Genomic DNA, 14,661 nt, shown 5'->3' with positions numbered 1-14,661 from the left:
GTTTATTTCTGCTCTTATTTTTATTATTTCCCTCCTTCTACTGACTCTGGGCTTTGTTTGTTCTTCTTTTTCTAGTTCTGTTAGGTGTTGTTTGAGGTTGCTTACGTGAGCTTTTTCTTGTTTAGTGAGGTGAGCCTGTATTGCGATGAATTTCCCTCTTAGGACTGCTTTTGCTGCATCCCAAATGATTTGGTATGTCGTGTTCTCATTTTCATTTGTCTCCAGATAATATTTGATTTCTTCTTTAATTTCTTCAATGATCCATTGTTTGTTGAGAAGCGTGTTGTTTAGTCTCCACATTTTTGCACCTTTCTCTGCTTTTTTCTTGTAGTTGATTTCTAGTTTAATAGCGTTATGATCAGAAAAGATGCTTGATATTATTTCAACTCTCTTGTATTTATTGATGTTTGCTTTGGTTCCCAAAATATGGTCAATCCTTGAGAATGTTCCATGTGCACTTGAGAAGAATGTGTAACCTGCTGTTTTTGGATGAAGTATTCTATATATATCTATTAAGTCCATCTGGTCTAATTTTTCATTTAATTCTATTATTTCCTTGTTGATTTTCTGTCTGGATGTTCTGTCCATTGGTGTTAATGGTGTGTTGAGGTCCCCTACTATTATTGTATTGTTGTTGATGTCTTCTTTTAGTTCTATTAAGAGTTGCTTTACAAATTTTGGTGCTCCTGTGTTGGGTGCGTATATATTTATAAGTGTTATGTCTTCTTGGTGGAGAGTCCCTTTTATCATTATATACTGTCCCTCTTTATCTTTCTTTATCTGTTTTGAAATCTACCTTGTCTGATATTAGTATAGCGACACCTGCTTTCTTTTGTTCATTATTAGCTTGGAGTATTGTTCTCCATCCCTTCACTCTGAGTCTGTGTTTGTCTTTGGGGCTGAGGTGTGTTTCCTGGAGGCAGCATATTGTTGGATCTTGTTCTTTGATCCATCCTGCCACTCTGTGTCTTTTGATTGGGGAGTTCAATCCATTTACATTTAGAGTGATTATTGAGACGTGGGGGCCTACCACTACCATTTTGTGTCTTGTTTTCCGGTTTTCTTCAGTTTCCTTTGTTTCTCGTCCCATGGTTTAATCTGGTCTGATGTAGAGCTGCTACTCTCTGTTGTTGTCCTTCTACTTATCTCCTCTGCTCTTGGTTTTGTAGCCCCTTTCCTTTTTTGGATTTTTCAGGAATGAGGGTTTTCCTGAGGATTTCCTGAAGAGGAGGTTTTGTGGCAATGAACTCCCTTAATTTTTGTTTATCTGGGAAAGTTTTTATTTCTCCATCGTATTTGAAGGATATTTTCGCTGGGTAGAGAATTCTCGGCTGTAGATTTTTGTCCTTCAGATTTTTGAATATATCATTCCACTCTCTTCTAGCCTGTAAAGTTTCTGCTGAGAAATCTGCTGATAGCCTGATGGGGGTTCCTTTGTAGGTTAGTTTCTTTTGCCTGGCTGTCCTTAATATTTTCTCCTTGTCGTTGACTTTTGCTAGCTTCACTACTATATGCCGTGGAGTTGGTCTTCTTGCATTGATAAAGTTTGGAGATCTATTGGCTTCTGTCACCTGAAGATCCATCTCCCTCACCAGATTTGGGAAGTTCTCAGCCATTATTTCTTTGAATAGGTTTTCTGCCCCTTTCTCCTTCTCTTCTCCCTCTGGTATACCTATAATCCTTACGTTGCATCTCCTAATTGTGTCTGATAATTCTCGGAGAGTTTCTTCATTTCTTTTAAGTCTTGCTTCTCTCTCCTCCTCTGCCTGCAACAATTCTATATTGCCATCTTCCAAATTGCTAATTCTTTCCTCCATGTTATCGGCCCTACTGTTCAGAGCATCTAGATTTTTCTTAATCTCCTCTATTGTGTTCTCCATTTCCAATATTTCTGTTTGGTTCTTCTTTATCGTATCAAACTCTTTTGTGACATAGCTCCTGAACTCGTTGAGCTGTCGGTCAGAATTCTCTCTTAACTCATTGAGAATCCTAATGATGGCTGTTTTGAAGTCATCATCATTTAGGTTATATATCTCATTTTCTTTGGGATTGTTTTCTGTGTATTTCTTACTTTCTTTCTGTTCTGGAGATTTAATGTATTTTTTCATATTGCTTGATGATGTTGATTTGTGCCTCCGCATGGAGATAGAGTTTAGTTGCTCCTTTCACTTGTTTCAGCTGCTGCGGTGGGGGGAGCAGCTATTTATACTTCACCAACCAGGAACCCTGTCCGTAGTTGCTAACTGGGCCTGGGCCCCTCTTCGTAGCCACAGTGGCCCTTTGGATTCCCTCCTCTGCCGTGGGGGCCGTCACAGGGGGGCTTCAGGCTGCAGGTGCCTACTGTTGTTGCCCACCTAGATGCGCTCTCTCCTTGGGGTCTGCAACGGTGTTATGGGCTTTTCCAGCGGCCAGGGGTGGGATCATTATATTTGTCACTCCGTTGCTGTCGGCACCCACCAAATCTCACTTGTCCTCTATGGATCGCAGGAGAGCTATTGGCATCTTCTACAGTCTGTGGTTAGTACACCTAGCTATGCTGCTTTTGCCCTGGGGTCTTCCAGCCTTGTGGCTGGCGGCTGGGTGCCTTCTACTGGTGCTGTGCAGAGGCTTTCCCTAAGGCTGCTGTGAGCCTGTAGGGTTTCCCCCTAGGCTACTAAGCTGGGTCTCTGGAACTCTCTCCAGCCCCAGTCCTCTCCGAGATCTCCGGCAATCCCTAGCCTCACGGGGTGGGCAACGGCAGCTGGGGGTCGCCCCGCCCTCTGGGCTTCTCTCCGGGCCTCTCCCGGAGCCGTGAATGCTCAGCGTGGCCCCTCTGCTAATGGCACACAGAGAGTTTTGTCTGCTGCCCGGGCGGAGCTCCAGCGCTTCCCCTCCGGGTTGCTGAACCGGCCTTTGAAAGTTCCCCCGCCCCGGTCCTCTCCGAGATCTCTGGCAATCCCTAGCCCCACGGGGCGGGCAACGGCAGCTGGGGATCACCCCGCCCTCTGGGCTTCTCTCCGGGCCTCTGCCGGGAGCCCTGAATGCTGGGCGTAGCCCCTCTGCTAACGGCAGACAGAGAGTTTTGTCTGCTGCCTGGTGGAGCTCCAGCACTTCCCCTCCGGGTCGCCGAACCGGCCTTTGAAAGTTCCCCCGCCCCGGTCCTCTCCGAGATCTCTGGCAATCCCTAGCCCCACGGGGCGGGCAACGGCAGCTGGGGGTCGCCCCGCCCTCTGGGATTCTCTCCGGGCCTCTCCCGGAGCTGTGAATGCTCAGCGTGGCCCCTCTGCTAACGGCAGACAGAGAGTTTTGTCTGCTGCCCGGGCGGAGCTCCGGCGCTTCCCCTCCGGGTCGCCGAACCGGCCTTTGAAAGTTCCCCCAGCCCCGGTCCTCTCCGAGATCTCTGGCAATCCCTAGTCCCACGGGGCGGGCAACGGCAGCTGGGAGACCTCCGTGCCCTCCGTGTCTCTCTCTGGGACCCTCCGGGCGCCCCGAGCACCAGGCTGGGTCTCCCCGCCAATGGCGGGGAGAGACTCTCCCCGCGGGCTCAGGTGTGCAACTCCAAAGTTTCCCTCTGCGTTTAGGAGTAATTGCGGGGGGTTTAGGTAGGGTTCTGGTCACCTGTTTCCACCGTCGCTCCTCTGTTGTGTTCTCGCTCCTGCCCTAGATGTGTGTGGATCCTCTGGGGGCGTCCGTTGGAAGAAAGCCGCTTGCGGGTACTAGGCTGCCCGTCGGGGTCGGAGAGTTTTCACCTATTTCCACATCCTCCCGGAGGAAAGTCCATCCGCCTTCCGATGTATAGTCGCGTGGGTGTCTCAGACGTCCTGAGATGCTGTCTGGATATCCTTTGTCAAGCGATAAGTGTCCAAATAATTGTAGACTCGAAGGGCGAGAGACAAAGAGGACTACTCATGGCGCCATCTTGCCAGAAACTCGAAATACAATTAATTTTTGTATACTGATCTTGTATCCTGTAACCTTGCTGAACTCACTCATTAGTTCTAATAGTTTTTTTGTGGATTTCTCAGAATTTTCTATATACAAGATCATGTTATCTGCAAATACAGATAGTTTTACCTCTTCCTTTCCAATCTGGATGACTTTTTGTTTCATTTTCTTGCCCAAGTGCCCTGGTTAGAACCTCTAGTACAACGTTCAATAGAAGTGGTGCGATGGACATCCTTGCCTTGTTACCAATATTAGGGGGAAAGCATTCAGTCTTTTTCTATTAAGTATGACGCTAGTCATGGGTTTTTCATCAATGTCCTTTATGTGGATTGGAGAGGCTGCTGCAACTCCAAGTTAGTTACAAAAGAGATAGTAAGTAGAATGTTACTTGTGCTCAGGCTATGTACCTTCCCCTACTGTTGATTCAAACAAGGAACACTGTTGTGGACATTGAGAGCAGGTGTCAACCTGAGACAAACTGTCCCGTGTTACAGAAACAGCAAGAGCTTCATTTATAGGCAGACCTAGATTAAAGTCCCTGCTCTTTTACTTATTAGCTCTGTGACTTTAGGAAAATCACTTCAACTCTCAGAGTCTCAGTTTTGGTATTTTGAAAATAGACACAATCATTAATGTATTTGTTTGGTAAACATTTTTTGAGTACTCACTCTATGTCAGGACCGGTGCCTCTTTTTCTTTCTCCTGCATGTGGGCTGGCTAGGGATGTAAGCAGGGCAGACCTGGACCTGCTTTGTAGAGACTCATCTAAACATTCCTACTGAGAGTCAAGAGGAGTTTCCTGCTCTGGCCATCCTGTGGGAGCCATCATAATCCAGTAGGAAGAATAGAGGCTCTCAAGGCAGGCAAATGTGGATTCAAAAGTCAGCTGCACCACTTACTAGGCATGAAGTCTTAGGCAAATCCCTTTATCTGAGCCTCAGGAACACAGGGATATCCTATACTGTAGGCTAGAAAATTAAATGAGGTAGCATGCAAAATACCTAGAATAAAGACTTGGCACAGATAGGGAAGCACTTCAATAAATGTTAGTCCCCCACCCCTTCCCTTTCTTTAAAAGTTCCCTTTAGGAAACTGTTGTGTTTGCCCAAAGATTTTAAGACTACTTAATGAAAATCTTCTAGATCCTCAATCATATCCCTTATCTCCTGCCTTTCCCTATCCCTTACATGGCTGTAGGAGATTAGGCCTATTGTCACTTGGCCAAGCACAGCAGGACAAAGGTAAGCTCCTAGTCAGCATGGCTTTTTGTGGAAACATTGAATGAGTCACTATGCTTTGAATATTAGTAATTTTTGTATACGGTTGTGTGTATATGGGTATTTACAATCTTTTATTCATTTTAAAGCATTTTTGTTCCTTTTAAAAATTTGTAAATAAAAGTGTCCCCATATTTTTGCATTTTTATTTCTCATTTATTTTCAGTCTATTACTTCTGCTTTGTGCTACTGGTTAATAGTGAAAGTTACAGCAACCTAAATGTCTAGTAACAGGGCATTATCTGAAACAAATCTAAATGACCCAACAACTCATAATTCCTTAAATAAATTAAGGTGTTACAGGATAGTATATAGCATACAATCTCATTTTTGTTGAAAAATGTGTATACATCTTCATTTAAAAAGATCTAGAAGAAAAGATATACCAAAGTATTAACAACGATTGTCTCTGGATCAGGGGACTTATGGATGTTTTTTATGTTTTCCTTATATCTAGTATTTTCTGGTTTTTCTAAAATGAGCACATATTGTTTTGGAAATGAGGAACAACAACAAAAGAAACCAGAAAATGGTATTATTGGACACTCAGGTAGGTTCAATTAATCTCCTATGTTAGACATTTTCCCTGTTCCAAATAACTGCCACTCATCCTTCAGGCAGAGCCAGGATTAGAATCCAGATACCCAGATTTTCTACTTGTATGAAAAAATGTGCTAAAAACTCTTTTGAGGCCCTACAAATTTAAAGAGCTGATGTTACAAGAGATTTGTAAGCCCACTGGTAAGGTCCTAAGGGAAAGAGGTGGGAAACGGGTATGACATGCACACCAGGACTGGGTTTTTAAATAAACTGAAATATGGAACGTGTCTTAGGTCAAAGAACCCCAGAAAATGCTTCCATTTCAACACATTTTTTTGTATAGATCTGCCACTAGGTTACCGTGTGACCTGGGCAAGACTCTTAAAATCCTTATCAAATTCCAAGTCTCCGTTTGTGTGTTTGCAAAATAATAATAACAGCTACTGCTAAATGAACATCTCCCATATTTTTACAGGAGAAAACTGAGGCTCTGCAAGGTTAAGTAATTTGCTCACGGTTATATAAGAGACAGTTAAAGTTGAAACCAGATTATCTGATAAAGAAGAATAAGGGTAGGGGGGTGGTGGATTCTATTTCTATGAGTTGCTTAATTTTTTTCTTTTAATACTAAGGAGGTGTCAGTAGCGCTTTCTTGGTATAATGCAAATGATGCTGTACACTCTGTTGGATTGAATTAGGTGCACTGAATTACGATTAACTCATGGCCCCATCTTAACAGCTGAGTAATTAGATCAATCTAATCTTCTGAATTTTATTGCTTGTTTTATTATAGCCTATAATCAGTTGAAATTACAACAGGAAGTTCAAGAGTCTTACACAAAGGCAACATGCTGTAGAGGAAAGAACATCTCCGCACTCTGAGTAGCTGGATGATCCCAGGCAAGTTACGTAACTATTCCACACCTGTTTCCAAACCTGTAAAATGGGAATCGTATTATCTTGCCCCCTAATTACCAAGATGTACTAAGTTTAGAAATCTCAGCGCTAGGAAAAAGGGGGATTCCCCAAGGATTATGAGAAAATTACCTGAGAAACATAAAAGGAAAGCTCCTTGACACATGCTGGTCTCAAAACTCAGTAAAAGGCATAATCAAGCAACCTGTCACCTAAGCCAGAGGAAGCCTAGGATAAGTCCAGATCCTTCCTTCTCTCTCACTCCTCAAATCCAACATCAAGTCTTCATTTATTCACTCAGATTCCACAAATATTGAATGTCTACTGTATACTAGACACATCTCTCTCTCATAATGTCTCAAATATGTCCTCTCCTCTCCATCCCAAACACCAACTCTAGTTCAGGGCTCTTGACTGAAATACATTAAGAGCCTCCTAACTTGTCTTCTGACCTCCATTTTCTCGCTCTCCAATCCATTCTCCTCAAACGCCCAGAGAAATCTTTCAAAAACGCCAATCTATCCATTATGCCTAAAAGTCTCTGGTGGCCAAGGATAAAGTTCCAAACAAGTATCCAAACAAGGATAAAGGTTACTGCCAAGGACAAAGTTCCAAATTTCTTAGCATGGCATTAAGGACCCTCTAAGTCTGAGCTCCTAGCCATCTAGATGTCCTATTTCCTCTCTTGCCAATCCTGGCCTGGTGTTTTACACTTCACCAACCCCAAACACACAGCTGTTCTAGCATACTCCATTCAACATTCGGTTTCCCTGTCACTGTTCAGGCTGTCCTCAATGCTTGGATTGCCCTTCCCTTGCTCTTCACTTCATTTCCTTCTCCCAAATGTCTTCCTTGACCTTCCTCCTTCCAAGCTAGATTAGGGGTCCCTTCTGATTACTCCCATAACTGGCTTCTCTTATAGTTCTTATCAAATTATATTTCCATTTTTCTCAAATACTCATCTCCCAATTTGGTAGATCTAGTATCAGTCCAGCGATGCCTCCTTAAGCTGTGTTTCTCTTTGTCCTTATATGTCCCAGACAGGGGCTTCTCACTGTCCAAACCTATTGTTTTTAATCTCCTTCCTTCCCTAATCACTAAGCCTGTGGCTGATACTCTGGGTCTGGCCAAGACAGACTAACCAGCTAATCACCATTCCCCTGCTAACTCAACTCCCAGTGCAGAAAAAGGAGCACGGATTTTGGATTCGGATATAGGCTCTAATCCCAGTTTTGCCATTTCAAACTCTGTGAATTCAAGCAAGTTATCACCTCCACTCACTGAGCTTCAGCTTCCTCTTACGTAAAATGAGATAACACTAACTTTGCAGGGTTGAGATAATAATGCTGGTAATAAAAACAATATTACTACTTATTATGTGTCAAGTATTATGCTAAACACTTTACATTGATTTCATTTAATCCTCATACCCCTTCATGAAATAGGTTCTACTATTATGGTTATTTTACAGATGAGGAAACCAAAAAGAAGCTAATATACTCACCCAGGTCACGGTGGTAGACCATGGGCTGGCTAACCCAAAGCTCATTCCCAACCCTCTCTGCCCTTGGACTATTAAGGCTAGAAAAGCTAAATACTCACTTTCCCAGCCCTCCTAACACTCAGGAGAAGCCAGGTGGCCCAGTTCTGACCAATGAGATACACACAGAAGCCTGCTGGGGGAATCTGAGAAAGCCCTGCTTTCCTAGTAAAAGGACAAACGTTACTGATGTTGTCCTACACCCTCTTTTTCCTACCTCGATCACAGACATGATGCTTACAGCTGTGGCAGGCATCTTAGATTAACAGGGAAAGGCCAAAAGAGTCAGGGGATACTGGCCTTGAAATCACTGACCTAACAGATCAATGCCACCTGCCCCTGACCGCCAGACTTCTTTATATTTGAAAAAAATACCCCTCCTATTTGTTTAAGCTACCATTAGTCAAGTCTTCCAGTAGCATCTTCAGGCATTTATAAGTGATACACAGTAATCAAATGATGGAGCTAAAATTCAAAACTAGGCAGACTTAACCACTAAGCTATATGAGAAACACCTCGCACTGGACATGTGGTAGGGAATGCATACTCAAATGATGAAAATGATTATAATCACTCAGCCTACCTCCTCAAGGCCCCAAGCTCCCCTGGAAACTCAGGATTGCCAGTAAGCTAAATCATAACACAGCTGCTCAGGAACAGGCCACCCCTTTTGGACACTGTGCCCAGCCCTCTTGTCTGCATTGCTGAATTCAGTTCTCCCAGCTCAGGGTCCACCCTAAGAAGGGAAGAGGGAAAGAAGGTCTGGAGTCAGGTCTGGGCTGCTCACCCCTACCTATCTTAAGGTATCACAAAGATTCCAGGCCTCCTGCCATGCAGGCCCAAGACAACCGAGTTCAAGAAATTCAGCATAAACTTACAATTGTGACAGCACTTGTGGTGACAGTGAAGGCCCAAGCTCCTCCCTGGCAGCCAGAGACCTTTGGAGGTAACAAGAAGCATGGTTTGGTAGCTTAAACAAGATCAAGTACTATTGATTTTTCTGCCTCTTCTCCTGCTGAGAGCAGTAATAGCAAAAATCTGATTTAGACACTTAAATTCAAGTACTTTCCCCACCAGCTGAGCTATTTTCAAGTAATCACACTTTTAACCTCACCCAACATGAGTCCTTTTAAAGCCAATTTTTGGCGCCAATTATTTAGTTTTTATAAGATGTGCAAGGAAAATGATAGGATTATTGGCTATCTTCCTGAAAACTGTAGCTTCTATTCTCGTGTCTAGGGTGTAGAGCTGCCTGCTCTCAGACCTCCCAATCTCTCTGAGAAGAGGCCAGCTACCCCTCTGTCAGAGCTGACACACATCTCATAGCTGACACATGACCTCTGTTTCTAAAGCTGTTTGTAACTCAAAGGCTATTTCCCAGAGGAATTATGACATTCACGATGGCAAGATTCCTAGAGAAGCTCACAGAATTGGGAGAGAAGAGAAGGCCTATTACTGAACATAGACTAAATGGCAGATACGAGAATCAGAATCATCTAGGGAGCTTGTGAAGACACAGACTGCGAGGAACCACCTCCAGCATTTCTGATTCAGTAGGTCTGGGGTCGGGCCCAAGAATTTGCATCTCTAACACATTCCTAAGTCTGGAGACAACACTTAGAAGACACTGCGATGGGGCCAGCCCGGTAGCGTAGCGGTTGACTTCGTGCACTCCGCTTTGGTGGCCTGGGGTTCATGGGTTCAGATCCTGGGTAAGGACCTACACACTGCTCATCAGGCCATGCTGTGGTGGCATACCACATACAAAATAGAGGAAGATTGGCACAGGTGTTAGCTCAAGGACAATCTTCCTCAAGCAAAAAGAGGAAGATTGACAATAAATGTTAGCTCAGGGCCAATAATCCTCACCAAAAAGAAGAAGAAGAAGAAGAAGAAGGAGATGACGACGACGACACTGCTATAATGTATAAATCAATCAGTCAGGGAGACTTTGAAAACCCACAACTGGCCACCTTCAAATGTTGAAAAAATCTCTCCAACCCTAAGAAGAGATTTGCTATATCAGGATATTCATCTTGTATATAGCCTCTTTTTTAAAAAACAAAAATAAAAACAACCCTCCCTCACCTGTCCCCCTGCCACCCCGCAAAACCCTCTAAAAGCCAATAGTGACAGGTTTCTACAGGTTTCTTTTCTTTTCTTTTTTTTTTAAACATTGGCACCTGCACTAACATCTGTTGCCAATCTTTTTTTTTCTTCTTCTCCCCAAAGCCCCCCAGTACATAGGTGTATACTCGTGCGTGCCTCTGGCTGCACTATATGGGATGCCACCCCAACATGACCTGATGAGCAGTGCCATGTCCACATCCAGGATCCGAACCAGCCAAACCCCGGACCACCAAAGCGGAGCACGCGAACCCAACTGCTTGGCCATGGGGCCGGCCCCCAGGTTTCTCTTTAACCAAGGACCAGATTCCAAATGCCTCAGGCCACTGGGCAATGCCTGTGAGTTTTCAGAAGAGCAATTCTCCTAGAAGCTCCAGGTAACACACTCTGGAAGACAGGAGAAGTCTGCAGTGGAGGTTCACCGGTCTCCCAAAGTGTGCACAGACTACTTACCACCAGCTGCTATGAAGAAAAAAAAACCTTTAAAAGAATCACTCTCAGTGTTTTCCATAACACACCTGTGCTCATAACAGTAATATCAGAGGTGAATGATACAAGTATATATATAGAGAGAGTGGTGGCTAAGTGTATTCTGGGGGGATGGGGAGACAAAGATCAGATAATTCCAAGACACCATCCATGGTAGCTTAGGAGCTGTCAATGGGCTACAGGTGAATTGAGACACTGATTCTTTAAGCATTTAGGGTGTCTGGGAAGGAAGCGGGGCACAGGAGCTCCTGGGCAGCCTTGTCAGTTTATCCAGAGTTCTCTGCAAATATCACCACCATGATATCTGTGTGGAAGCGCTGGCTTAGAACTAACTGTGAATCACTGCTTTAGAGAAGGGTCTCAGGACAAAACACATTTATTCCAAACTCTGAGGTCAATTTGCCAGGGACTTATGGGCCCCTGAAAAGGCTTCATTTTTAGGGCTTGATCATCTAGTCATTTATTCATTCAACCAATCAATATTCACGGAGAGTTTATTTTGTGTTAGGCACTGTGTTAAGCACTGAGGACAGTAACTACCTGCAAAAGCAATGAGCGTTACAGAAATATGAACAATTACAAGGCGGTAAATAATATAGTTGAATGGTTAAGAGCTTGGAGCATCCAAATTTAGACCTGATTCTGGCTCCGCTACTTTCTGGCTCTGTGACAGGGACAAGTCTTTCCATCTTTCTTAACTTGTGTCTATATCTATTAAAACTCAGATAATAAGGATTAAGTAAAATAATGGTGACACAGTTCTCAAACTGGGTACAGGAACCCCTGTGGGCATTCAACAACATGCTAGAGTGTACATGAACGCACTGAACAAATATGGTGCACTGTGACAGAATGTTAATGTTACCAGATGGTAAACCCTTTAAGTATTTGTTTTATAGAAAACAATCATGAACTATATAATGGAGACTTAAGGTAAAATTCATATGAATTCTGAAGATAAGACATAGACTCCAAATAAATTTTAACCTTGGAGTACTTGCTCTGGGCTATTCCCTTATTGATCCAGGGATGAATTCATTCACCTCTGATGTCATGTACACTTGGGTAGGAAAGTTTCCAAAACACTGCATACCGATAATGGATGCTCAACAAATAGCAACCATTATTGTTACTAACAGATAGCTGTGATTATTAATCCATCCACAGGAGAAACAAACTTACTCTGTAGTGTTTGGAGCATAAGAGGGTGTCCTCTCTACCCAGGTATCTTTTTTTCCCCAAGCTCTGAACTTCTTCAGTTCCTGCCCAGAAACCCTGTGATTCCTTTAGAAGTAGAACTCCAAGAAGCAAGCCAATTCTGCCCCCACATGCCAGGAGTTCTCCTCAAAACACAGAAAAAAGAAAATTTCAGCACTAGCAAAGTAGCTAATCTTATCAACCTCTGGGACTCCCCTGGGGCCTCAGCCTGCCCTAACCTCCAGGATAAGAAAAGTCTATCCAATCCTTGACCCAGCTCCATTCCCCACTAGCTCTGTCTCATTTAAAAAGCTCTCATAGATCAATTATCTACTTCAAATCTCACAAGTGACAGGGTAGGTGCTATTATTCCTACGTTATAGAGGAGGAAACTGAGGTCATCAGAAGTAAAGTGACTTGTTCAAGTTTTTAGTTAAGAGGCAGAGCCCGGGGTCAAACTCAGGTCTCTGACTTAAAGCAGGGGGTCTCCCAGTACATTAAGCAACAGAAGTCATTCCAGTGAGAATCTACACAGCATAGCCAAAAGCTCTTCTAGTCCTTTATCAACATCCCACCAATTTTCAGCTGTATTCAGTACCACAAAATTATATTTCCATTGACTAAGAACCCTAAGTAACTAATGGAAAACTAAATTAAATTGCATGAGCTTAATTAGCAGGAAAAGGGAACTCACTGGTGGTGGCTATGGCTACCCCTGACCTTTCATAGGATGAAACTTGTGAAAAGACTTTCATGGTTTCCTATTGATCTTGTTCAAGAATGTCAGGAGCTATAGGGCAAGAAGCCCTGGGCTGCTAGAAGGTACTGCCACGAGAGGAGAGGGTTTTGGGCTCACCTCATCTTCCCTGTTTCTGAACCCTTCATTAACACCAGGGATTCCAAGAAAGGGGCAGAGAAAAGTGTGTTCAAGAAGAGGCAAACAAAATAGATTAAGGGAATGGGTTAGCCAGCTGTTTTATAATGAAAGAGATCTGACAAAAATTTATAGATTAATGCCTAGAATTTTAAAGCTGGAAAAGAAATTGCTAAACAGCTCACGTAAGCCCCTCATAGCCTGGATGAGAAAGCGAAGGCAAGAGAGATGGGCAGGACTTACCCAATGTCTTGCAGTCATTAGTAGCAGAACCAGACCAGAAACTCACAACTCCGCCTCGTGCTTCAAGATCTAGTTCCATGCTTGACTTCTCAGGAGCCTTTCCTGACACCAATCTCTGACAGTGTTGTGGCCCATATCCCCATGCCCACCATGTTTCCACAGCAATATGTACATCTACTTATTATGTTAGGTCCTTGGAACACAGTGGCACATCCCTTTGAGATAGTATTTGTCTCAGTGTACTATAATTGTCTCCTCACATTTCTGTGTCTTCCCCCTTCTTACAGATCTGTGCTGGTTAAGGTGGGGAGTCTACGGAGAGGCAATACATACAAAGGATACACAGTCACTGTGGGTGTGTGTCTTCACAAAAGTGATAATCTTACAATTTAAAGAAAAGAGTATGTAAGAAAACTGGACAGTGAGAGTTCATCCTGACCAGTTCACTCAGGCCTCCTCCTGTGGCAGCAGAATCCTTTGCATCAAACAAAATCTCTCCTGGAGGTCTAACATATAAAATAGGCATGAACAGATACCTACCAGAGGGGAAGGGAGCACCTATTTGGCTTACCTTTGCCCTTTAATAGCTCCTAAGTCATCTTGAGGAGCAACCTTCTCATTTTTTGAAGAGGAAACTGAGCCAAAATAAAGGAACTTTTTTACTAGGCCTTCCCCTTATTCAGCATGGGATAAAGGTCAGACTAAGGTCTTTGGAGCCCAGCAAAACTGTAATGAAATCCTCTGTGACCTTGGAAAGTCATTTTAAACTCCCTGTATCAGTTTTTCCATCTATAAAACTCAGTAATAATACAGCCATGCACCGCAAAATGACATTTTGGTCAACAATGGACCACATATGACAGTGGTCCCATAAGATTAGTACCATACATCCCGGGTGTGCAGTAGGCTATCCCATCTAGTTTTGTGTAAGTACTCTCGACGATTTTCACACGATGATGAAATCACCTAATGATGCATTTCTCAGAATGTATCCCTGTCACTAAGTGATGCATGATGCATGACTATATCTTGTGGGGATGTTATTATGAGGATTAAATGAGATGAACTATATAAAGCATCCAGTTCACGTCTGGTATAACTTGGTGCTCAATAAATGGTCACTATAGAACTACTATTACTAGAATCAGGGCTGGAATCTGGTGTTCCTCAGAGCTCTGTTAGCAAACCCGCTGCCAATCAAAGAATGTCTTCCCAGAGAAAAGATGTGAGAGCTAGCACCCTGGAGGGTGGCAAGGTAAGTTTGAAATATCTTAATGCAAAACCTTAAAGAAAATCTCTCCAGGCATAAGCAAGCACTTAAATCTTAATTCAAACCTCTTTGCATGGCAATAAGTAAAGATTTTTTTTCACCAGAACAGAAGACAAGGAATAAGGTAAGCTATAGGATAATATTTCCATCATTTTATAGAAATATGCCAATGACTGAATACACTGTTGGGGACTTCAGTTAATTCTGGAAATCTGTCACTATGAACAAATACATGGAAAGCACGTTTCCCACCATCAAGCAGGAT

The 14,661-nt window shown here is 43.3% G+C and overlaps 1 protein-coding gene across 20 annotated transcripts in view; it reads right to left on the bottom strand.

Moving 5' to 3' along the window:
• FAM168A (family with sequence similarity 168 member A) overlaps positions 1-14,661 on the bottom strand; it is a 185,341-nt gene that overhangs the window by 50,041 nt on the left and 120,639 nt on the right. For 9 of the 20 annotated variants that reach the window (XM_023645773.2, XM_070274448.1, XM_070274451.1 and 6 more), the window contains one exon: positions 9,075-9,134. The exons of the other annotated variants lie outside the window; for them this stretch is intronic. In XM_023645773.2, the coding sequence (XP_023501541.1) occupies positions 9,075-9,134 (60 nt within the window). The remainder of the gene's footprint in view (positions 1-9,074; positions 9,135-14,661) is intronic. 20 annotated transcript variants of the gene reach the window in all.

This window comes from Equus caballus, chromosome 7, assembly GCF_041296265.1.
Source record: "Equus caballus isolate H_3958 breed thoroughbred chromosome 7, TB-T2T, whole genome shotgun sequence".
Classification (NCBI taxonomy): Eukaryota; Metazoa; Chordata; class Mammalia; order Perissodactyla; family Equidae; genus Equus; species Equus caballus.
This window is presented reverse-complemented; position numbering and strand designations above follow the sequence as displayed.